The sequence below is a fragment of the Eucyclogobius newberryi genome, unplaced genomic scaffold (assembly GCF_026437365.1).
Source record: "Eucyclogobius newberryi isolate DKJ021-1_F unplaced genomic scaffold, fEucNew1.0.hap1 SCAF_16, whole genome shotgun sequence".
Classification (NCBI taxonomy): Eukaryota; Metazoa; Chordata; class Actinopteri; order Gobiiformes; family Gobiidae; genus Eucyclogobius; species Eucyclogobius newberryi.
Window position 1 is genome coordinate 25,471,873 of NW_027315790.1, and position 25,536 is coordinate 25,497,408.

Below are 25,536 nucleotides of genomic sequence, written 5' to 3' on the forward strand. Positions count from 1 at the left end.
TTTAATTAGTCTTGTCCCAGATCTGATTCCAGAGTTGTATAGATTCTCTGATTAATCTAGAATGTAGAAGTGTATTGGTTCTTCCTTGATTTAACTTGACTGTAATTTTATCTTTTTGTTTTCCCCAAAGATCTACAACGCCGGCCAGGCCTTCAGACTTGGCCGTTACCCCATCCACTGGCATTTGATGGGAAACATCGATTACAAGTCCTACGTGAGGGGCTGCTCGATTCACCACACGTTCAACCGAGCCGTGACCATCCACAACACTCACCGTTTACTGGTGGAGCACAACGTCGTCTACAACGTCATGGGAGGTGCCCTTTTCATCGAAGACGGCATCGAAACCGAGAATATCTTGCAGTACAATTTAGCCGTGTTTGTCAAACAGAGCACTAGCCTCTTGAACGACGACGTCACTCCCGCCGCTTATTGGGTCACCAATCCAAACAACATCATTCGCCACAACACAGCGGCCGGAGGTACTCATTTTGGTTTCTGGTACCGAATGCACACGCACCCAGACGGCCCGTCCTACGACCCGAATATCTGTCAAAAGAAAGTTCCTCTTGGCGTGTTTGAGAACAACACGGTCCACTCTCAAGGCTGGTTTGGCTTGTGGATCTTCCAAGACTACTTCCCGATGAAGAATGGAAATTGCAATTCGAGGAGTCCAGAACCAGCAATCTTCAAATCGCTCACCACTTGGAACTGCGAGAAGGGCGCCGAGTGGGTCAACGTTGGCGCTGTGCATTTCGACGGTTTTGTCATGGTCAACAACGAGAAAGCGGGAACCGAGAGCAAGCGCATCCTGCCAAACTCTGTGAACTCTTTCAGCCCAGAAGGCGGCGCTGTGGTGTCAAACAGTAAAATTGTGGGACATGTGGACGAACTGGGCCTGGGACCAGAATACTGCACGGGCAGAGGAATCATCGCGCCTCTGGACGACGGACTCAGCGTCATCAATACCAAATTCATGAACTTTGATCGTGATTCGTGTGCAGCGTTTGGAGTGGCCAGAATAGACGGGACGTGCATAGTCAAGTGCGGAGGCTGGGCTGTGCGGTGTTCAGGCATAACGTACTTCAATACCCCAAATAAAGCTGGATTCAGGTGGGAGCATGAAGTGCAGCTGGTGGACATGGATGGAAGTCTCACAGGTAAAGCTGCAGAACATTGGGAAATATATACTTAATACTTCAAGGTGCACTTTGTAAATGAGTGTCCACCACCTGATTTTCTTCATGTAGATGTTATTGCTTTGCCTTGAATGTTCCACAGTATTTCATTAAACAAGCATGCTACACGACCAAGCCAAGTTACAGGTCAGATCTGCGGATTTTGCTCACAAGAAGAATGCATGTTTTTCAATATATATTTTGATCAATAAAGACAATGCTAGCTCAATATATTTATAGCCATGCTGTGGAATATTCCTGGCAAAGCAATAACATCTCCATGGAGACAAGGATATAGCAGACCTCTCACCAGAAAAGTCTTAGAGTGTACCTTTAATAATCACTTTATTATCCTTATTGCGTCTGGAAGTGAGGAATTGGTTTATATAAAATGTAAAAGAAAAAAATAACTAATAATAATAATACAAAAGACATTATTGCAGCTGTAATTTTGTGTGGGGAAGTTAGAAAACTATGGATTTGAAATTTCGTAAACAATGTATTCATGTTTAAAAAATAATAAATAAATAACTTATCTTGCGCCTTTTATCTCTACTATGTCTTTCAGGAAATATAAATTACAAAGTGGTACCAACCAGCGGCCTCCTGGACCCCGCCCACTGCACTCAGAGCAAAGAGTGGAGCGCTGCATTCAACGGATCCGTTTGCGACGACACTGTGAACTTCCATCGTCTGGCATTTAACAACCCATCGCCCACTTCTCTGGCAGGACACGACGTGCTCATGGCCAACAAACATGGTATACACGTAATCCAACCAAAGAACATGTAATATAAATAGGAATGTTTCATGCACAAACTAAAGAGCAGAAAATGATGCATTGAAATTCCAATAGAAACAGGTAAACAAAATAAACGATCATTACATAGGACTGCGACGCTTAAAAATACACGATACTTCTGATACTGATCCTATGGTTAATAAGCTAATCGTAAAGCACCAAGGTTAACAATGTTAACCAAAAAAAGTTAAATTATCTTTGGAATTTAAGTTTGATCAAATTATGTAGACAATATAGATATTTTAAACCTGATTTATTTTTGATATTGCTACTATTAAATCACCACATTAATTGAACCATTTCCCCCCCCCCCCCAGTTATTTTCAAATTATAAAACCCATGTACAAACTTTTTTTTGTCAAGATACTGGGACAAAGTTTTAAATAACTCAATTAGTGCCTAAGTTCTTGTCAAATGGTTGTTCAATATTTCCAAACGTGTCCCACAGGCAGCAGCGTGGTCCCCTATATGAAGAAAAGAATGACCCACAAACTGGGCTGGATGGCTTTGTTACCTTCAAAGGACACTTTTATGTGGAGCTTCATCGATGGAGAACAAATCACAAACATCTCCTACAGCTCCACCTACTACGGATTCAAGGTGCGCAAAAATATCAAGTCTACACTACACTTGTGACATATAGTCAACTAGAACATATGAATAATTATGACTAAGGTAAAAATGATAAAAATTGTTAAGGTTTATGATTTATTGACACACATGTTCTGTCAGACTGTTTGTTTTTCATTTGCAAAATAATCTTTGAAATATTAAAAGTACGTCTCTGAAACATCGCGTGGCGGTCGGGGACAGTGCCTCTGGACTGGCAGACCGGGGTGGTGGTCCCTCTGTTCAAGAAGGGGGACCGGAGGGTGTGTTCCAACTACAGAGGGATCACACTCCTCTGCCTCCCCGGTAAGGTCTATTCCAAGGTACTGGAGAGGAGAATCCGACCGATAGTTGAACCTCGGATTCAGGAGGAGCTTTTTCGTGAGGGTTTTCGTCCCGGTCGTGGAACACTGGACCAGCTCTATACCCTCCATCGGTGCTCGAGGGTTCATGGGAGTTTGCCCAACCAGTCCACATGTGCTTTGTGGATCTGGAGAAGGCTTCCCTCAGGGTGTCCTTTGGGGGGTGCACCGGGAGTACGGGGTCCGGGGCCCTTTGCTCAGGGCTGTCCTGTCCCTGTATGACCCGAGCAGGAGCTGTGTTCGCATTGCCGGCAGTAAGTCAGACCTGTTCCCAGTGCATGTTGGACTCCGCCAGGGCTGCCCTTTGTCAACGGTCCTGTTAATAGTTTTATGGACAGAATTTCTAGGCGCAGTCAGGGGTCGGAGGGTGTCCGGTTTGGGGACCACAGGATTCCATCTCTGCTGTTTGCAGACGATGTTGTCCTGATGGCTCCATCAAACCCGGACCTGCAACATGCACTGGGACGGTTTGCAGCCGAGTGTGAATCGGCTGGCATGAGAATCAGCACCTCAAAATCCGAGGCCATGGTTCTCGACTGGAAAAAGGTGGCTTGCCCTCTCCAGGTGGGTGGGGTGTCCTTGCCCCAAGTGGGGCCTGCTGCTACTCCACGTCGAGAGGAGCCAGCTGAGGTGGCTCGGGCATCTGTTCCGGATGTCTCCTGGGCGCCTCCCTGGGGAGGTGTTCCGGGCATGTCCCACCGGGAAGAGGCCCCGGGGAAGACCCAGGACACGCTGGAGGGACTATGTCTCTCGGCTGGCCTGGGAACGCCTCGGGATCCCCCCGGAGGAGTTAGAGGAAGTGTCTGGGGAGGGGAAGTCTGGGTGTCCTTGCTTAGACTGCTGCCCCCGCGACCCGGCCCCGGATAAGCAGAAGAAAATGGATGGATGGATATTAAAAGTAATAACAGTAAAAATAGATAAATTCAAGATAAATAGATAAAATAAAATAATTGCATTCAATTTACCTAAACTAACTAAAACAGAACTGATATGTGGTAATCCCTCAAAATGTTTTAAATAAGTTAATGTATCCAATAAGTGTAGTATTTGGGTTAATAATTACTGTTCAATGTATTAACCATACAAACAAACTAAGAACGCCCTCCACAAAGATATTATGCATGTATAAAATGTGACTTTGTGAATTACAGCCGGATCAGTTTGTGATCATGGCCCACAGCTTATCTCAGAGTCCAGACAGGTTCCAAATCGTGGACGAGAGAAACGGCTCCGCGACGCCTCTGAGCTTCAGTAAAAATGAACACGGAGACTGGTACTTTGACAAGAGCGACAACACACTCTACTACTTAGGTTTGTATAGATGCATTACTCTTCTACTGAAAAGGGTTTTGGTTAAAGGTGTAAAACTTTAGCACTGACAATTATAGTTTCAATGGTGGCATTATTCTTGAATTTCACCTGTTTACTTTGTTTTACTTTTTTTCTTTCTTTCTTTCTTTCAGTGTCTGGTAAGACGAGTAACCCTGTGTCCAAAGCCAGCGCAGACCCGTCTCTCTCTGATGTTGATGTCAAGTTAAAGGTTTACAGATGCTTTTACCCAAATTGCATTGAGCCCACTCCTCCTCCTCCAGCCACGCTGCCCCCGCTGCCAGAGAAGAGGCCCGACAACTTCATGTAAGATTTGATTGATCTTTTCTTTTTTTTAGGCAGGGTTAAAAAGGACAGCAGTATATTCTTTACAGCAGTATATAACTAAAAGCCTTGAAACCATTTAAATCATTCACAGCAAAAAAATAAGAATTTCTAGATGAGTTAAACATTCTTGATTTTAGGATATTAAAGGTCCCATAACATGCAAAATCGACTTTTCAGAGCTTTTAACCTTCTTACATTGCTATTTGTGCTTCATATATGTACCCAGAGTGTTTTTTGATTGATTCCCGCAATGTTTAGCTATATTACAGACTATCTCCTTTCCTCGAATCTCCAAACTGACGGGGGGTGTCTACAAGACCGCGTCATACCCACAGATACGCGTCATCATCCCCCCCTCACGGGTTGGGCGGGGGAGCCAGATCGCTCTTCGCAAGGGTGGGGGCGAATATCAAACCAAGCCGTTTGCATTTCCGGGTTGGTGAGGGGGTCCAAGGTCTGGGTGATATTTCTAAACTATTATGTTAAGGGTGTTGGAAAGTGGAGCTGCGCATCGCGGAGCAGACAGCTGTGGGGGACACACTACGTCACGGGTGGGCGGGGCACACACGCGCTCTGAGACTACGTCACGGGTTGGGCGGGGGAGCCAGATCGCAAAGGTGGGGGCGAATATCAAACCAAGCCGTTTGCATTTCCGGGTTGGTGAGGGGGTCCAAGGTCTGGGTGATATTTCTAAACTATTATGTTAAGGGTGTTGCACAACCCTTATTATTATCAATTATACACTTAGGATAGACTACGAAACGTGAAAAAAAGCATGTTATGGCACCTTTAATCTTGATTTCAGATGTTTTGAACAGTTGGGATATTTGTTTGATTAATCTACATTACTTTACTTGTTTAAAAATGTTTCTGACTTTTTTGAATACATTATTTCTTACTTCAAGCCAAATTATTTCCCATGAGGTTAAAAAAATGTCCCTTACCCTATTGGCAAATGTTATATATATTTTTAACTGTACTTTAAGCTAAATGATTGTTTAATTGGAAACTAAAAGCCTTGAAACCATTTAAATACTCTATGTCAAAGAGGAATGAAATATATACTAATAAATGCTACTTAAATCCAGATTAAAATTCTGAATAAAATTAATTTGAACCAAGGCTAGATATAATAGTTTTGCTGTGTATTAAAAGTAACAACTAAACATATCTCAGATGTGGCTCGTAACATGTCACAATAAAATATGATCTGAATTAAAATAAGTACATACTTTATGTAAAATACAATATGGATCAATATGGATCTATATAATATTTATTTTGTCCAGTCGTTGGTCTGATGCCTATTTTTGGAGCAAGTCTCCTGAGAATAAATACACTGTACCAGGAGAGGGCGCTGAAGTGGTCATCCCGGCAGGTAACACTCACTGCATAATCTCTACAAATGACATTTAAATCCATATTTACTGTACGTTCAATTCTTACTCTTCCTCCTCAGGTCAGTGGGTGGTTCTGGACACCAGCACTCCTGCTCTGAACAAACTCACTGTGAACGGAGTACTGGAGATTCCTGACGACCTGAACACACCCCGCCCTGTGGTCATCGACGCCATTCACATTTTGATTAAGGTCTGTTCAGTCAAGGGATCTCAAATGATTATGTTAGGATTAAAATTAGTTAGATTAGTTATTAAAAGACAGAACAAACAAAACAAACACTTTCATTCGTTCTAATCCAAAGATATTAATTTAACTCTACCCCTTGAAAAGTTCATTCATTCTGTCAAAATGTAATCAAATTGACATTTTTTCTATTAATCGTATTTGTTTAAATGAGATTTCAACTAAATTTGTACAACTTTCTGTGAGACGTATAATCACGAGTAAGTGTCATATTGATTAACGCAGAGATCTCTTGTCCAGTCACACTTGATAAAAAGTAAATGAATAGTACATTATATTTCATTTCTTTTTTGAGGGAGGTTGGTTGCTCGCTGGTTCACCCGAGTCTCCGTTTCAAGGAGAGCTGCACATCAAACTGAGAGGAAACCACCGCACTCCAGACTGGCCTCTGCCCAATGGACCCAACCTCGGATCCAAAGCCCTGGGTAAACATTTTATACATCTCTCTCTCTCAATGTTTTATATTCATTTTAACTTGTGTTGGAGCTTTTAATCGTGTTACAAGCTTGATCCAAACATGCTCGGAGCTGTGTTTTGTTTCATATGTGTTTAGTTAATCAAAAAGCATAACTGATGTTTGTTTTCAGGTGTGTTCGGGATTCTGGATCTCTACGGAAAAGCACCCAATGTTTACCACACCAAACTGTCCGCCTCGTCTGCAGCCGGAACCAAGACTCTGACTCTCGCCACGGCTGTGGACTGGCAGGTTAGCTCCTTTCTTTTAAATCATTTTGACAATTTAGTTCAAAGTGTTGCATTTTGATCCACGCATGAACCTGACACGCCTTTTATCTATAAATGTCTGTGTCCAGTGTATAATTTGTGAAAAGAATTATTTTTGTAGTAGATACATACCATGTGAAGGAAGATTTTATAAATATTTGTCTCCAGATTAAGGTAAAAATAAATATGCTGCGTGAAAGCTTCTTAGAAAAAATAATAATTTCTTTACTGATAAAAATCACAAAAAGTATTTATTATGTTGTTTATTTAGTGTCAGTATTGGCCAGATTTCAGTTATTATATAAATGGTTAAGGGTCGATTGATCTGATTAATTGTTGCAGCCCCGTTTGAGACTTGATGCAAAGTTTAGACAATAAAGAAAACTACATAAATAAAGTAATTGGATCATTTAATTATAAAGCTGATGATTTTGTTTGTGTTTGCGCAGGTCGGTGATGAAGTAGCGATCTCCACCAGCAGCTACGACGTCTGGGAGACAGAGAAAGGCGTCATCTCTGCGGTGTCCCAGGACGGGCTGGTTCTGACTCTGGATAAACCTCTGACTCACACGCACATCGGTCAGTGTCACATTTAACAACAAATTTGCACAAAGAAAGACTTGACTTAAATGAGTAGACGTTTTGAAATGTGATGCGTTTTCCTGCAGGTGAAACCTACACGGTCCCTGGGACAGCGTACCGCTACACGCTGGCCGCTGACGTGGCTCTTCTGACCAGAAATATTAAGATCATAGGTGAAGAGTATCCAGACATGACCAAAGAGTCGTTTGGGGCCAGAGTGCTGGTGGGCACCTTCTCCTTTGGGGGAATAGACTATAAAGGTGCACGCTTTTACAATTTACGTGGACTTTAATATCTACTTTTCTGTTGTGCTGTTGTGGCTTTTGACTAAAATAATAATGTATTTATCTCCAAAAGGCAAAGCTCAGATAAAAAATGTGGAGTTTCATCGCACTGGTCAAGAAGGCTGGACCGACGACTATGACCCTCGATACTCTGTGGCTTTCCTCGATTTGGAAGAGGTACAAAAAGACTTGACACTGACAATTATTTTAGCAGTCGACTAGTCAGCAATTATGTTTTTCTATTATTTTAGATGCAAAAATGAACAAATAAATGTTGAAATATAGTAACTGAAGGCCTTTAGATAGAGAATATGTATAAATTAAGTGTTAAATAAATTACGGGTGAAATTGACAGAATTGACATTTTGATTTAAAAAATGTTAAATATAAATGTCTCTACAGTCCAGATGACAATTAAAATTATCAAAATACAAATACAATTATTTTTTATAGTATATATATTGGTCCTTACAGCCCTTTTGTACATTCAATTATGTCAGGGAGCTTACTATACTGTTCAACCTCTACATGCTGCCGTTAGGTCAGTTGATACGCAGTGAAAATGTGTCCTATCACAATCATGCAGACGACACTCAGATCTATGTTTCACTATCGGCAGGTGACTATGGACCAGTAGATTCACTCTGTCACTGCATCCAACAGATCAGTGTGTGGATGCAAAACAACTTTCTCCAGCTGAACTCAGACAAGACTGAAATAATCGTTTTTGGCCCACAGAAACAAAGAGAAAGTTTTAGCGGTCACCTCCAGAGTCTCGCTCTAAAACCTACAAACCAAATTAGAAATCTGGGGGTAATAATGGACTCAGACTTGAACTTTAATAGCCACGTCAAATCAATAACATCAGCTGCTTTTTACCATCTAAAAAACATAGCCAAAATCAAAAATAGTGTCAAAACCAGATTTAGAGAGGCTTATCCATGCGTTTGTCTCCAGTAGATTAGACTACTGTAACGGCCTGCTCACTGGTCTCTCCAAACGAGTTGTAAAACAGCTGCAGTACATCCAGAACGCTGCTGCTCGGGTCCTGACCAGAACCAGGAAGTATGATCACATTAGTCCTGTTCTCAGGTCTCTGCACTGGCTCCCTGTGGCTCAGAGAATAGACTTTAAAGCAGCTCTGCTTGTGTACAAGTCTCTCCATGGCCTAGCACCAAAGTACATCTTGGATATGTTAGTGCCATATGAACCATCTCGGACTCTGAGGACCTCAGGGACCGGCCTCCTGCTGGTGCCCAGAGTCAGGACTAAACATGGACCGGCCTCCTGCTGGTGCCCAGAGTCAGGACTAAACATGGGGAATCTGCGTTTCAGTTTTATGCAGCTAAAATCTGGAACAGTCTTCCTGAAGATGTGAGACAGGCTTCTACTCTGACAATGTTCAAATCTAAGCTAAAAACAGATTTGTTTAGCTGCGCATATGACTGAAACGATTTTTTCTTTGCACTCTTCTCTTTTGTTTGTGATTTTATTAGTTTAGAAAATCAGTTGGATTGATAATTTTTTATTTAGTTAATTTTATTGTATTTCTGTTTCTGTAATTTCTTTGTGATTTGAATGCATTTTTCCTGCTGTGTGAAGCACTTTGAATTGCCTTGTGTATGAAATGTGCTATACAAATAAACTTGCCTTGCCTTACTATATGTTAAAAATACACATATATGTTTCTGTTAATGATGTTTACAGGTGGAGGACACGTATATGTTTCTGTTAATACTGATGTTCACAGGTGGAGGACACGTATATGTTTCTGTTAATACTGATGTTCACAGGTGGAGGACACGTATACGTTTCTGTTAATACTGATGTTCACAGGTGGAGGACACGTATATGTTTCTGTTAATACTGATGTTCACAGGTGGAGGACACCTATCTTCAGGGCTGCTCTTTCCACGATGGCTTTTCTCCGGCCATCGGCGTGTTTAACACAGAGGGACTCTTCATTGAGGACAATGTGATCCACCACACTGTGGGAGAAGGTACACGCTGTTGCCGACAGTAGAAAACAGAAAGGTAACGTTTACTTTTATACACTGATGATTTTATACATTTATTTCAGGAATCAGGATTTGGGGCTACGACATCACAGTGAGGAGAAACCTGGTGATGATGACGCTTTGGCCTGGATCGTACCAGGACCGAGAGGAGACCAACTTTGAGTGGAACGCCGCCATAGAGGTCTGTAGTAGTAGTAGTAATAAATATAGCCGCAAGCGGCAATGATCGGCATTCGCCACACCGCCGCCACGCCGCAAGAGGAGGGGGCGCTAACGCGCCCCTATTGTCCTTTTATTACATCTACTGCTGAATCTGTGACGCTGTCACATCTTCCACGCTTTGTTTTACCATTCAAAAAACAATTTTATTTTGAATTCTTGGCAAAATGTGCGGCTTTGCCGCACAGAGACCACGACTCTTTGAATAAAAATGTGTATAACTTTTACCCCTGAAAATGAGTCTCACCAAATTTCAGGTTAATAGGGCTAACGCCCTAAGAGGAGTTCGTGAAAGTATAAAGTATAAGCATGTACTGGCAATTTCCCCATTGGAATAATATGGGAGGTTTCGGTCATTGTTGGCAAAGTCGTAACAATTATGACATGGGTCTCATTGACTTTTTTGATGGGGATGCCAAAATTGAGTTGTGTGTCAAATTTCATTTAATTTCGCAAAACTAAACATTTAACCTCCATATAAAATCTGTAGGGGGCGCTGTGGCGCCAAATTAATTAATTTCACTTCAAGTAGGTTTAGGGCAAAAAGTTTAACAACTCATTCTAATTTGACGCAATTCGGACGTTATCTGCGCAAACGGCAGCAAATTTTAAATTTGGGAGATTTCTCAAATTCTAGCTACAGTTTGCGGCTTCGCCGCAGAGAGACCGTGGCAGGGATCAATGTAATTTTAATAACTTTTGATGTCCCACCTCAGTACCATTTTCACCAAATTTCAGCTTTTTAGAGCCAACGCCCTGGGAGTTTGTAGTTGTTGTTCGTAAAAGTACAACGTTTGGAAAAACTCCTGAGTCATGCTTAGCCTGTTTTGAACCAATATGGCCGACATTTGTTTGGGCTGACGGCGTTGCCGTAATAGTATTTTTTACTTTTCTTGTCACCATTTACCTCTGTGCCAAATTTCATGATTCTACGATCAGATTTTTTTGGGTCATTTCCTATCTCTCAATGCATTTTTGGTACATTTGGGGGCGCTGACGCGCCAATTTCTTTAATTTTAGAAAAGGGAGATAGCCAGAATGTAGAGAGGCACGATTTTTTGAGGTGTGCAATTTTTTGTGACTTTTCCTCAATGTTCACTGGGTGAAAAATAGGGGGGTTGGTCCTGAGAAGAAAGAAAGAAAGAAAGAAAGAGAAAGAAAGAAAGAAGAAGAATATTCCAATGCGAAAACAATGTTTCCCATTTGTCAAATATCATAAACTATACATTTTCGGAAAGCGCTCGCACTTCCTACCTCATGGTGTGGGTCCCTGGTCACTGATGGGTACTTTTGTTAAATTTGAGTGGGCTCCGCCCACTTTGTGTTTTTGGCCCTCTATACAGTAATAATGTTAAATTACATGCTTATATGCAAAGAACATGCAAGAGATGGGGAACGTATTCGTGAGCTACTTAGCGCAAATGAGAGCTTTATATGGGTCGTCATCCCCATGTAAAGCACTCGTTTACTTTTGCACGGGCTTTGCCCGTTTACAACGGTAATGTTCCCTTTTTCTACTACTAATTAGTATGCATGGGGCGTGCATGAGTGGAGGAGTGCGTTAGTGAGTGTTTGGAAGTGGACGAGCGCTTCACGCTCGATTTCGTTTTTGCAGCCGTGCTTTGCACGGCCTTACGGAACTAATAGGCCTCTCGCCAGCTTGTGGCGCTCGGGCCTAATAATGCAATAATAGTAATAATCATACTCATCATACTAAGCATGACACTGCATTTGATTTATATAGTGCTTTTTGGACACTCAAAGACTCTTCACTTTGCATTACTGTATTCATTCATTCTATTCTGCCACTATAACAATAACATTTTCGACAACATTTTCTTGTTTATTAAATTCTAATAGACAAGAAAACAGTGAAAAAGACCTGAATATGCTTGTAATATGTAACAAATAAAGGCCTTTTACTTTATCACCCCTTTAGTGCCTCCACCCTGTTCTTAACTTTGGCCGTACGTATGTTTTACAGTAATTTTCACTGTTTGCCATTGAGCCTTGTCCTTTAGTCCTTGATGAGCATCTGTTTTACATTTTTTGCCAAAAATACCCTCCGATGCATTCATGTGTTTTGATTAAAAAAAAGTTTTTAATGCAAACTACGTCTGAAATTCATGTTGAAATTTTAATCTCTCTGTTGAATTGTTTGTTTGGCTAACCTCGTACTTGAAATGCCCAAATATAAAAAGTTAAGCCATGTTTTGCTCATAGAAATCCAGTGTAAGTTTAAACACATTGAAAATGGCATAAGCGCATTGTAAGAGATGTTTGTTGTGGTTTCAGGTGAACAAGGGAACAGACGTGGTCCTGCAGAACAACATTGTGGCAGGTTTTGAGAGAGTTGCTTATCGCATCAATGGAGAGCCATGTCCAGGTACCGCTTTTTTGTTTGTTTTAGTATTAATATTAATGTGTATAAGTATTAATGTGATGTGTATAAGTATTAATGTGATGTTTAATGAAATAAGTGTGACGTTTCCTTTGCTCTGAATTGTCGCGCAGGAACTCCCAACGAAAGCGAGATGTGGCGTCAGAACGAGGCTCACGGCGGTCTCTACGGAGTGTATTTGAACCAAGATGGCCTCCCCGACTGCTCTCTCATCAGGGACTTTTTTATTTGGAAAAGCTACGACTTTGCCATCTGCTTCCAGGTGACATTGTGTTGCTTTAGTTATCTCACTTTAGTTCAGAGTCAAATGCTCAATTTTGGTGTGCAAATAAAACAGTAAAATGACAGAAATTATGAAATGTTTTTCTTCTATAGGTGACTCAGAGCATGTATATCACTAATGTAACTTTGGTGGACAACGGTTTGGGTCTGCTGCCTCTCATCTATGCGCCTCCCTCTCTGACTCACCGTTTTGAGGATAAAAAAGTTACAGTCGAGGTGAGAAGACTTTTCATTTTAATCTTTTCTGCAAAAATAAAATGAAAAATAGATACAATCCAGTCAAATGTTTAAAAATGTATGTCCCTTTTCCCCCCCTCAGTCGTCACTGATCGTTGGGAGCAGTCCAAACTTTAACTGTTCAGAGACGGTTCCCAGTGGAGACTATAATATAATAAACTCTGAAACCCACCGCATTGGAAGACCGCCCACAGGTACAAGGCCATTTCTCTCATTTAGACTGACAGTTCATCTTCACACAAGGGAAATTACTTGGTCATGGTTACACTACACATGGCCCAAAATAGAAATTTGCTGATATTTTAACTTTCTAAATCTATGGCAAGGCCCGCAAATTAAAGTAATTAAATAAAACAAAACCACAAAATATTTTTTCTCTGACATAATTTGCTTAACTTTTTGGATAATCGTGTAAACTTATGCATAATTGCTCTAGTATCCATTAGAGATAGAAAAAGTTTGACCGAATATATCTGGAAAATTTACAGATAACAATCTCTAAAAACCTCCGACATCCCTAGTTACAATAGTAAATTCACATATCAGTAGATTTAAGATGCAGTGCAGCAGTTTAAATGGATTAGGTATTATTTTTCCTTGAGTTAATCTTGAAACAATTATAAGCAAACATGACATTATAATCTCATTTGTGTTCAGGCGGGAGGTCCGGTTTGTGCTGGCCCAGTTTTAACTCTGGACACAATAATGCTCCAGAAAAACCATTCCCCAACAACATGAACTACAACGCCATCAAAGGGTTAATGACCGTCACTGGTGAGTTTACATTTTGTTTAGGTTGATTTGTTGTTTTTGCGTTGCTCCAAACGTCACCAGTCCGTTCCTTCCAGACACCACGTTTGTCGGATTCAAAGCCGTGTGTTCTGGGGAGGAAAACTACATGTTCATCACAAACACCATGAACGAGGACCTGCAGCACCCGGTCCAAGTGTCCAAGATCAAGATCGTGGACAGTTCTGAGGACAACAAGGTCTTCATCCACAGAGCCAGCCTCGGGTAAATGTCAATATGTCAGCTAATGGTTATATTCACCGTCTTCATCTGTCATGGTGCGTGTGGCTTTACCTCTTCAGTCAAAACAATACATATATTCATACAATATCATAATAATACAATAAAAAATGAATGGGCTTAATGTATACCACACTTACTTACATGTCTTTCAACAAACCTCCAGTTTTGTTGCTTACTCTCATCTAAAAACTGCTCTTTTGACTAATCCTCCAGGCTTATTTTAATGATACAATTATTGTGATACAAAAACATGATTATTCATGATAAGTCTGTGAAACTATTGATTGAACAAAAAATACCCAATTTTGCTTCTAAAATGGTCACAATTATTATTATTTTTGGTTCTTTTGATTATTTTGTGACCTGAAAAATCACGATTATCAATGAACTTAATAATTTTTACTCACAACGCTCAGATCCCCTTGAATCAATGGTTAAATCAGTGGTGATGATTGTGATTGGTAAATAATCACACGTCATAAGTTAACACATAAACACATTAGACACACAGAGGGGACAATGTAAAAAAACGTTTCCTAGCCTATATACTGCCTTATTACTTTGTGGGGAGTAAAACTTGCCTCGTGTTTCTGTTCCTCAGTAAAGTGAACCCGTCGGACTGCGTGGACATGGAGTGCGACGCCAAAAAAAAGACACTGCTGCGGGACGAGGACGGCTCATTCCTGGGAGCAGTCGGGGCGGTGGTGCCTCAGTCTGAATTCGCATGGGGCGGAGATGCCAGAAGAGGCCTGGGCGACTACAGGATCCCCAAAATCCTGCTCACTCACCCCAACGGCAGCCGCATCCCTGTGAATCAGGTCGCACCCAACAAAGGTTTGATAGTCATGTTTTTATTCAAACAAAGTCACTGATGATTAAGTATGTTGAGATGGTCATTTGAAAAAAAAAAAAAAAAAAAGTTGATTATTTGCAGAGGTACAAGGTTTTGTATATTTTATCAGGCTCATTGGATTATACTATAAATGTCAGTGATATATACAGTATCTTAATATAGATATCGATTATGTTTTATTGAACATTGTGGATGTCAGTTATTTAGATGTATTACAGTTCACCGATGTACAGTGGAGTACAGAAGTAAAGTGGACCCTGTTCTCTGTTGTGTCGTGGCAGGTGTGATCAGGAAGGATTGCACGTACATGGAATCGTGGCAGAGTTATAACTGCAAAGGTCTGAACTACAGACTTCTGGCCATAGAGAGTTTGGACGCCGACACAGAGACCAGGCGCCTTTCCCCGGTCGCTCTGCTCGGAGACGGATACTTAGACCTCATCAACGGTGCAGCTCTTTGTGCTCAAATTATGTTCATATTGTAATAAATGTGTTGTTTTTGTTATGATTTTGAGTAGAGTATAAAGTATTTAATTTTATCTACTCAACTTGTGTTCTGAGTTCTTCACAAATTTTAATGATTAATGATTTCTTTTATCTGAAATAGTCCATTCTAAAACTGCATGTTACAAACCAAAGCTAAAGGAACCGTCTAATCCACTCTAAACTTTGACCAATGTGACTCTTGTTTCTCTTTAGGCCCTCAGGATCACGGCTGGTGTGCGGGTTACACCTGTCAGAAGAGACTGTCCCTGTTCCACGGCATCGTTGCCACAGGCCACGCCTTCGACGTCTTCTTCAGCAGCGTCAGTCCACAGAAACTCCGCCTCATGATGATCAACGCTGCCTCCGCTGAAGTCAGTGCCACATTAACCATTAAAAAATACTACGCTGAATTTGCTTTTTTTTTTTTTTTTTTAGCTTTTAACCATGTTTTAACACATTGTTTCTTCATCTGGAATTGTGTTCTGAGCCCCATAAAAGAGTTAGTTTCAATTTCCTCCAAATTCTTCAAAGGTTAAAAGCCGTGCAGTTTTAAATTCATAAATCTCCAGACTCGTTCTGATCATTTCTACCATCACTTTGCATCAATTGCAACTGCTGAGACTAAAAGCTGAATCGCTATTTTATTATTCATTCCCACTGCTGGAAATTGATGTGTGTTTTCCATACTTTTCTATAATAGGCATTCATTTAAGTTCTAAAACATGCAATGCCAATGTAAAGACACTCAAGAGCATGTTTAAAGGCCAATAGGAATACAAATAATGCGTCAAACGTGTCCTTTCATTTTAGACGTGTCACTTATTCATGTTTCGCGTTACAGAGTGTGTTGGTGTCCGTGTTCTACTCCAAGCTTCAGCGTTTAGACGTTTATGTCAACAAAAAACTCATCGCTCCGACCAACGTAGAATGGAACGACGACAACACGGACTACACCCTGTTGAAGCCAATGACACAAGGTACAGATAAAAGAATCCAAAACACATCTGAAACGCATCATTCAGTGTCAGCTTCAGCCTTCACTCTCCACGTGGCACATTCAGCTCTGTAGTCGACTAAAGGCCTTCTTGGTCACCTGAAGAATTGTCCTGTCCTTTGATTCATTGGTGTGTTGTGGTACTTGCAAAAGCGCTTAGAATTATTAAAACTATGACGAATTCTAGTAACCAGTATCTTGATAGTGACGCTGCAGATTAAACTGTCCATAAACCTAAATTCCAGATCCCTCACTCACTCTTAACTCGTAAATACTTCTATCCCTAAAAAAATAATTAGTCAACTAAGACAAACTCCAGCCCGGCAGCTTTCTCCTCAAAATCACTCAAATTTTTACCCATTTTTCCAGCTTCTAACTCTATGAGAGCAAAATGTTCACTCGCAGCCGAATACATCTTAGAGTTTCGCCGGCGTCAAGATGAAGTGGTTTTATTTTGGGTCCGACTTAATTTCTTGGAAGACCAATCACTAGGTTTATTTGACTTAGTTGGAAAATATTTGAAACTAGAATGACGAGTATATTGTCTATTGACAATGGCTTCGAAAAGAGCAGAAACATCTGGAGTACTTTCCTAAACAAGGGTTTATTTTATGGTCCATTTGCGTTTTATGTGATACTTCAAACGAACAGAGACATCTACAAGCACATTTTAGCACATTCCTTACGCTTTGTGAAAATGTCGCCTGAAAATCCTTGAGATCGTGAAAAAACATACAGAGATATTCATTTTCGTCAATCACCCACCTCCAATCGCTTCTTGTCCTTCCGCATCACGTTTTAGGTCAATACGTCCCTCAGATGAACGCTCCTATGGGATCCAACTTCTTCGACCGGGAGGACAAGATGCTCAAAGTGCTTGTGAGGGGTTCCCAGCCCGTGGAGATCAGGTCTTCCCCGGTGCTGGTGCTCGCCTTCAACCTGCCCGCCATGACCGTGAAAGAGTTCTTCGGGCCGAACCTGATCAACAACCTCGCCAAGCTCCTGAATGTGCCGCTCCACATGATCCGGATCACTAATGTTGGAGGAGGAGCGCGCAGGAGGAAGAGGTCGTCCATGCTCAGGGTGGAGGTGGAGATCAAGAAGCCCCCGGTGCAGGAGACCACCGACGATACCAACGGTAAGAGAGAAACAGAAGAGTTCAGTTTAAATTAGACTTCCCAACTTATCTATCATCCCAGGAGGGAGACAACACATTAAAAAGCGGGAGATTGCCCCCCTAAGAGGGAGATTTTCTAACATTCAGAACAGAATTAAGAGATAAAAAGTCCTTTATTTCCTTTTTTTCGACGGTTTGTTAATATTGACGCCAGTTTCGGCATCACTCACGTCGGCCATGGTGATTTCATAAATACAGTAGTAGTAGTAGTACAGTTCATAGCGCGATCACAACAAACATAGCGGCGTCCATGTCAGGCGTTTCCCACGCTCGCCTTCGCTACCAAAATTAAGGATAACGGTGTAGAAAAGGTAGATTTTTTATTTTTCAATTGAAATATCTTCAAATCGGGAGATCAAGTCTCCTGATCGGGTTAATCGGGTTAATCGGGAGACGGGACCCGAATCAGGAGACTCCGAATAAGGCCAAATAAAATAAATTGTGTGTTGCCTGTAACACTGAAAAAAAAATCCAGGTAGGTAGGACGGATTTTCTTTTAAAAAATATATATATATTTTAAAATCTTTGCACAGGTTTTGCAGACAGTTTTCTTTTCTCAGAAGTGAGTTCTTCACATTGAAGTAGCTTTATTGGCATGCAGATATTGAATAAAATAGTTCTCTACATCTATACTAGTCCAACCACAGGAAAAGAGCCATTAGCAGACAACTTTTAAAAAAAGTTTACTTATGACTGCTCTGTTGCGGCCCCACACTGTGGTCCGCACTGTTGCCCTGCGCGTTTGTTCGATTAGCTGTAGATCCACTCGTCCCAAAAGGTTTTACAAAGCACCATTGCTTGTAAGTGTCCAGCTGTACTCTGGAGTCTCGTTGACCAAATGGATCACTTGCTAATAGGCATATCCACCAGTAGTTGGAACTTTGAAAGTGGCGAACGAACCCGTGACAGGCTGCCAGTGTCGGCGTCAGACGACCTCTCCTTACAATGTCACATCTGGCCCTGGGGCCATAACTGACCAGGTCTGCTCTAAGTCTTTATTATTTATTTATTCTAAGTTATCAATACCAAAAGTAGAAATAAAATGTGTTTACTTAATTCATTCAGTTGGAAATGTGTATTTAAAATATTTATACAGTCAAAGGAAAATATTAAATTTTGGACAAATAGCCCCCCCTATATTTTGCACCACCAGCCGCCACTATATTATTCAGTCACAAAAGCAGACGTGGATGTACAATACGTGAATACAAAATAATTACAGGGGATTTTGTATTTGAGTAAACGGACCTTGTTTCTGGAGCTAAAACTTTCATGAATCTGGCTTAGAATTAAATGTAAAAACAACAACTTTCGTACAAACCATAAAAAAGTCTAATTTAGGAGCTACTTTAAGGGGTGATGATCTTCCCGATGTAAGAAAAATGTGATTTGATAAAGGGAGTGTTTACAGAGCCGCGGCGCCATGTAACTACCGTGGTTTTTCTCGGTCTAAAAAAGGACATCACGCTGATGTTTGTGTCCAGTCAGGTTTAATTGTAGATTTGAAACTTTGACACTTTGACACCATGACACCGTGAAAACTAAACAAAAACAGAAAATGCATCAGCAATAATGAATTACAAAACAGTATGAGATAAACAAACATAAGTAGATTTATCGTGTTCGCCAACATGTGACCATTGGTAGTTAAGTGGTTTTCTGGCAGACGTTTGTCTTTTTCTTTCCTCTAGCCAGTCTTTTCTTTTACCATTCTGTTTCACGGCTTATCTCTCTCTATCTCTTTCCCGGTCTCTATTTACGCCCGTGGTCACATGATGACTTACACCGGTAAATATTAACTTTAATAAATAAACAAATAAATAACAAAACAACCAAAATGATGCCTGAGCCAACTTGGCGAGAAAACTCCCATGAAAATAACTGTTTGAGAATACTGACCAAATAGCGTCAGCTAGTCCAAGGGCCTGCGTGTCGTTCGTGTCGCCTCCAGACTTCACTCAAGGGTCACGCTGCAGCTCAGTCCACACGCTGGCCAGAGCAGGGCTGCTCTGGCCAGCTCTGACGTTGTCTGGCCAAAGGACTGGATCAGGTTCTGCAATCTGCGTTCTCCTTGGCTCTGAGGCGTTCCAAATGAAAAGGCCATCTGCTCCACCGATGTGGCTGGTCTAAAAGGCTATGGACTTGAAAAGTTGCAAAAGGTCCTTGCTTGATTTTGCACGATGCAGTATCAATCACGTTTTAAAAAAACTGGACAGGTTTCTTAGTTCCGGGAGGGAATATTAGCTTCTCTTGGAAAAGTCTTTGTTCCGTAGCGTAGCATTGCTCACGCTAGCTAGGCCCGAGGCCTGCTCCCAAGGCCCGGTGTCATGGACTTTGCTGCTGGGACCCTGAATGGAGGGTCGAGCTTCCAAGGAAACTCGGATGGAACTCTCTCTGGAGCTCTGATGGAACTGCTGTAACTCTGCTCTTTCCTTTGTCTTTCCCCGCGCGGGTTTTGGCGCCGTGGCTTCAGCCAATCAGCATGCACGCTGGGGTCAGAGCTGATAAAGGGACGAGTTCTGGCTTTAGCCACAAGAGTTACACGTCAGGTAAAATTGCCACACAACAAGTTATGAAACAGTTAAAATGACATGTAAAACATGATGATCTAATGATTGTCTATTAAAACCACTAAAGCCGCATAGTCTTTCAGCATTTTAGCGTTTGTCTTGGAGAGATCGTTACTCTCTGTAATCCAAAAGGAGTCATTTGATGAAAAGTTATTTTCAAAGTTCAGAGCGTCTCTGTTGTCGCTATTACGTTTTCTGCCCTCGAGGGCCGTAAAACTCCACACGGACAGCTGATAACACCTTTAGCCCGCATTCCTGTCACCATGGCAACAGGGGGAGGACATCTGCATATCCTACAATTGAGAGTGCAAACTGTCCAAAAAGCGAAATGAAAAATTACATGTAGAGTCTCTAACTTGCCTGTGAATTTGAGAATGAGCAGTTCTTTCTTCACTTTCACTTTCACTGTCCTAAAGGATCAGGTCTAATCCAGCCTCTTCAACATGTGATACTTGTGTCCACTTTTCAGATGAAGAGGACTTTGTGATGCTGAGAAACATCTCTGACAATCTGGGCCAGGCCGCAGTCTCCGGGGACCTGAGTAAGTCCATTGGGTATAACGTGGCGTCGATGGACATCATCCCTCCACCGCCCCCCGCCTCCGACCCCGACTGGAACGAGGTACGCAACCAGATCATATTTTAGATTCTTTGTTGACGATCGATCATCATTTGTATCCATCTCTTTGCAAAGACACATGTGAAAGAAAGCTCTGTCATATTTTTAAGAGTCAGCTCCATAAAGGAAATTTAGGTAACACGTAATTAGCCTTAATAAAGCACGAAGAGAGATTTCATAATTTTTAAGATTCAGGCTTAGTAACATTGGTAATACCCTAACTCCTAATTAAGTATGCCTGAATCATTATTAAACTGGTTGTTCATGATGAATCTTTGTCATGAGTAAGTGTTAAGTCTTTGTGTTACCAAACTTTCTTTCATAATAATCAATCCACATTTCTTCCTGTTGCATGTCCTCACAAGAGACTCTCTGAAAACCTTCATTAGGACCATTACCATAGCAATTAACATTTTAAAAACAAAATGTTGCTTCTTTTGAATTGTGAAGAAGTCCTAAAATGTTACATATAAGAGAAAGCTGAAACCCACAAATAATTTGGTATCTGTTTATTATGTCTATCTTGAAAATATTGTTTCATCCATTCGTTAAATAGCATTGAATGGATGATATAATTAACTCTTTCACTTAAAGGTTGAATGGACAATTTTTTTTGGCCCAAATCTGAGTCTTATTTCCTCGTGGCGTGGACTGCCGATTTTGTTTTGTCACGTATCAATCATAAAACGCACCTACCGCTCACCTGCAACCGCGTGTGGCTCGTCCCCACGTTTCCGCGTGTCTAAGCGCATTGATCTATCATAATATAGTTCCCTCAGTGTACGGGACAAAATAAAGACGATGGACTGTTCGAGCTGACTCAGAAGAAGACGGAAATCTACGGGAGACGAGAGATGCGATGCGATCCGTCGCGCTAATAAACAAACGCACGTGTGTGTTGTATCAGTCCGCACAGGGGAGTGGCATGCGCACTGTGTTCCTGTGTTCTCAAATCGCCGAAAAATCGTCCATTGCGCCTTTAATTTCCTGCCTCATTGATCCAAATAAACACATTTCCATGTTTTTCCTGCAGGTGGCGACAGAGGAAGAGACGAGAGAGGAGACCTTACCGAATTTTGTGTCCAGTGTGTCGCAGCTGCTGCTGATGGTGGAGCCAGTGTCAGGGGTTTATGTGGGCCCTCTGTCCCAGCAGCCCAGTCTGAAGGCCGTCGACCAAAACGTAAGCCCCACATCAACAAGACTTTGTCATTAGTGATGTGCGATAGAAGGGATTCATACCAAGTAATGACTCTACTGTACATCATATGTGCAGATAAATACAAATATAACAGAAGTCAGTGATCATGTATCGTTACTTTGGTATCGATCTGCACATCAAGTGTCCCATAACAGTCCTGCTTAATACTATATTATTATATTTATTATATGTAAGTTTAACTCCACTTTAATGTGGATGTTCACTGGTCATAAATGAATCAGTGGATTTTAATTTAATTTAATTGTTTTCATTCGAGGCGACTGCTGTTGTGATTTTGGGTGTGATAAATATACATTGAATTGAATTTTCCTTTTGAAAACACAAAAATCTTGATTTAAATATACAGTCATTTTGCAATAATCTTTCTTTAATCTTTCTTTAAGATTTTTTTTTATTTTTACATCTAAATAAGATGAAGTATTTTCCAGTATTTATAACCTTGTACATCTTGTGGTTGCCAGGGCGACTGCGTTTCCGTAGGAGTGACGACCCTCAAAGTCACCGCCAGTTTAAAGGACTCCAAAGGAAACGCAGTGAACGGTCTCCTAGGAAACGCCACCATCAAGTTCAAGACCTGCTGGGCCAACTTCACGAACCTCGGCCTTTCCAACAGCGGTACAACTGTTTTTATATGTTTATGTGATTGGTTTGATCCAGGTGCAGACTTTTTTATATCACTGATTATATTCCTACACATTATTGATGTATATTGGTTTTATCTTAATGTTGTGTTTTTTGCAGGAGAGGACTTGACCATGGTGTTCACGCTGAAGGACTGGGGCGCTCAGTCTCGCTCCTTCTCGGTTCAAGCTCTGCCCACGACCACCACAGGCTCAGGTGAGGAACGAGACAACTGAAGAGTCTATTACTGCATTCTAGGACTGATCAAGTAGAACTACAATTGAAGCAGATGTTTAACTCCCTTTACAGTGCTGAAAAGTTGGACATAGTCTGGTTAACGCTTTAAAGTTTTCGTACACACATTGACTAAACTAAGCATAAAATGAAGGGTAAATGGTTGTAATTCCAAATAAAAGTAAAAAATGATACCTAAATACGATTAGACAGCATGATGTCTAAAGGATTTCAGTTGTGTTATTCTAAAATGTGACTTTGTGTCATTCTCACAGACTGCAATTCTGGCTCCAGCCTGTGTGTGGTCAGTGTCATCTACGCTTTGGCTTATTGCTCTCTGCTCACTGTCTTCTGACACTGAAACGACAGAATGTGGTTAAAAACTACAAACGCCATGACAGCTTTTGGTGAAGGAATCTTACATATATCACAAACCTGACTGTTTCTATGAATGTAACATAGAATTTGTTACATTCATAGAATGAAATCCTTTACTTGAATCTTTCAAGTAAAAGGGTTACTTGAAGGATTTTTGCTGTTGTTTCTAAATTATTATTTTTTTTTTTTTTTTAATATAAACAATTAATGAACAGTTAACTGGCAATATGCATCTTATTCTCTGCTATTGAGATTTGTTTGGTAGGTTCGTTTTATTTTACATGTAATGCATATCTGTTTACAGAAAAAGTTTTAATTTTAAAGATGGGCCGCAATGTCGGTTAATAAGTGGAATATAGCTTTAATTTTTTCACAATGGTTATTTTTAACCAATGACAAAAAAAAGTTAATTCCGCCAAACCTGAGAACGTGCCGTAGCAACCGCCTTGGTAACCGAATGCGGTCGCAAAATCAGTGACGTTACACCGGGAGATTGCAGTAGATGGAAGTACACTGTTCTCGTCTGACATGCGCTAAACCGAGCAGAATTTTGTGTTGTATACGACGAATCTTGCCGTTATCTGCAATGCAACGGAGATGTGTAGCAATGCACTGCTCTCAAGAGGGAAGCGCTCTGAGTGGCCCAAGGCTAGAGAATGTCTTTGGACACGATTTGTCCGTACTAAGAGACGTGCAGTCCCTGTCTCTAACCGCACGTTTCTTAGTACGGTCATCACCATTTTGCGACACAGGAAATGTAGTGTCTGGGCTCCAGAATGGTGATGACACCTTGTCGCTAACCGCAAGTTACCAAGAGACTGTTTTGGAATCCCAAATCGGCGGTGTATGGCAAGTCTGGTTCAATGCTAACCATACTGTAACTTCCAGCGCTGGTGAGAGCTGGCTGCTTGTTGCAACGCCTCCATTATTTACTTCTGTTCCTACTTTGTGTTGCAACATGTGTTGTCCCACAATGGCGAAATTCTAATGTTGCAATATTGGAATTTTGCCATTGTGGGACAGACAGGAAATTGTCTTCCGTGAAATGTCTGTAGCATAGCAAGATAAGAAAAGGCTCGTAAAATATCGACTTGGAAATTCAAAAAAGTTGCAAGGTATTTTCACATCAAGGCAGTTGTCTGCTTTCATAGGCGCCGTGTGCGGCTGTCTTACTGACGCCGTGTGCATGATGGCGTTTTGTTGTCGTTTACGGCAAGAGTGCTCACTTTATGCATATTACTGGTTGTAATAATTATACCAGGAAGTTGAATGGATTTGAAGTGAAATTGAATAGAGCCACCGGCACGTTTTCGAGCCTCGTTTTCAGGTCAGTTTGACAAGTAATTTGCAGTTTCGAACTAACACAGTAAGGAACCTTGTCATTGTATTTCACATAATTTCATGGGAATTATTCCAGTTTAACACGCACCATTCAGAAAGTCTGTCGATTGTCCAGTCTCCATCTCATTCTTGTCTCATCCATGACCTCGTGGGCTTTGTGGAGCGGCAGGGACGTCCCGTGACCTCATGGGCTTTGTGCTTCCAAAGCAATGGAATGGGAATTTCTGGGGACTGCGGCGGGGTCTGAGGAGGGGAGAAACTTCTGTAGGATACAATGACGGAGGCATCTCATGGACTCTTGGGCTTTGTCGGAGCGCTGGAGGTCGGGGCACTGGAGGAGCAACTTTTGGGACCGCGGCAAAGTCTGGGGAGTGGGGTCTGGCGGTGGTGCAACACTCGGCTGTCGACTGCCATAAAACGGTGGCAGCAGCAACAACAGTCTAAGGAATAAAGTCTGGCGGTAATGCAACACTCGGATGCCAACCGCCATAAAACAACAACATTCTTATCTGGTATCCTTGACGAGGATTCACTCGTATTTTGGTCGCTATTGCTGTCCACTTCAGTGTAAATATCCTCCGTGATTGCTAGCTGTGTCCCGGAGTGACGTCACACTTCCAGGTTATTTGAAGGCAAAAAGACAGCAGCAGAAAAAGAGCATAATTCTTTTCAAAAATAGTTTATTTTTTTATCCATAGTATCTAAATATTTTAAGACTTGGACACTAACGGCCGACGATGACTTGAAAGTCGTCGTCAGCCGCTGTCGTTGACTTTCCAAGTTACCTGACAGGAGCTATTGAAAAAAATGTTAGATTTCTAACAAACTATTCCTTACAAATTTACAAAGGATTAGATTGGAAAAGTAAAAAGGTGTGCACTACTATAATTCAATGCAATTCAATGTATTTACCCAAAATCACAACAACAGTTGCCTGTTAAATTAAAACAAACATTGTTTAAAATGGATTAAACAATGTCCGTGGGGACGAGGGGCGATGTTCCAGAGTCCTCTGTC

The 25,536-nt window shown here is 41.3% G+C and overlaps 1 protein-coding gene across 1 annotated transcript in view; it reads left to right on the plus strand.

The window, feature by feature from the left end:
• Positions 1-23,155, plus strand: part of LOC140361519 (fibrocystin-L-like) — a 56,791-nt gene extending 33,636 nt beyond the window's left edge. The window contains exons 44-73 of the mRNA XM_072447231.1: positions 131-1,160; positions 1,747-1,938; positions 2,429-2,580; positions 4,103-4,262; positions 4,415-4,586; positions 5,897-5,985; positions 6,067-6,197; positions 6,547-6,676; positions 6,839-6,957; positions 7,424-7,553; positions 7,643-7,816; positions 7,914-8,017; positions 9,720-9,840; positions 9,921-10,039; positions 12,373-12,463; positions 12,592-12,740; positions 12,854-12,976; positions 13,080-13,191; positions 13,655-13,771; positions 13,846-14,011; positions 14,631-14,863; positions 15,164-15,328; positions 15,581-15,738; positions 16,209-16,344; positions 17,164-17,499; positions 20,578-20,729; positions 21,760-21,906; positions 22,407-22,560; positions 22,687-22,782; positions 23,076-23,155. Of these exons, the coding sequence (XP_072303332.1) occupies positions 131-1,160; positions 1,747-1,938; positions 2,429-2,580; positions 4,103-4,262; positions 4,415-4,586; positions 5,897-5,985; positions 6,067-6,197; positions 6,547-6,676; positions 6,839-6,957; positions 7,424-7,553; positions 7,643-7,816; positions 7,914-8,017; positions 9,720-9,840; positions 9,921-10,039; positions 12,373-12,463; positions 12,592-12,740; positions 12,854-12,976; positions 13,080-13,191; positions 13,655-13,771; positions 13,846-14,011; positions 14,631-14,863; positions 15,164-15,328; positions 15,581-15,738; positions 16,209-16,344; positions 17,164-17,499; positions 20,578-20,729; positions 21,760-21,906; positions 22,407-22,560; positions 22,687-22,782; positions 23,076-23,155 (5,238 nt within the window). The remainder of the gene's footprint in view (positions 1-130; positions 1,161-1,746; positions 1,939-2,428; positions 2,581-4,102; positions 4,263-4,414; positions 4,587-5,896; positions 5,986-6,066; positions 6,198-6,546; positions 6,677-6,838; positions 6,958-7,423; positions 7,554-7,642; positions 7,817-7,913; positions 8,018-9,719; positions 9,841-9,920; positions 10,040-12,372; positions 12,464-12,591; positions 12,741-12,853; positions 12,977-13,079; positions 13,192-13,654; positions 13,772-13,845; positions 14,012-14,630; positions 14,864-15,163; positions 15,329-15,580; positions 15,739-16,208; positions 16,345-17,163; positions 17,500-20,577; positions 20,730-21,759; positions 21,907-22,406; positions 22,561-22,686; positions 22,783-23,075) is intronic.
• Positions 23,156-25,536: the final 2,381 nt, after the last annotated feature.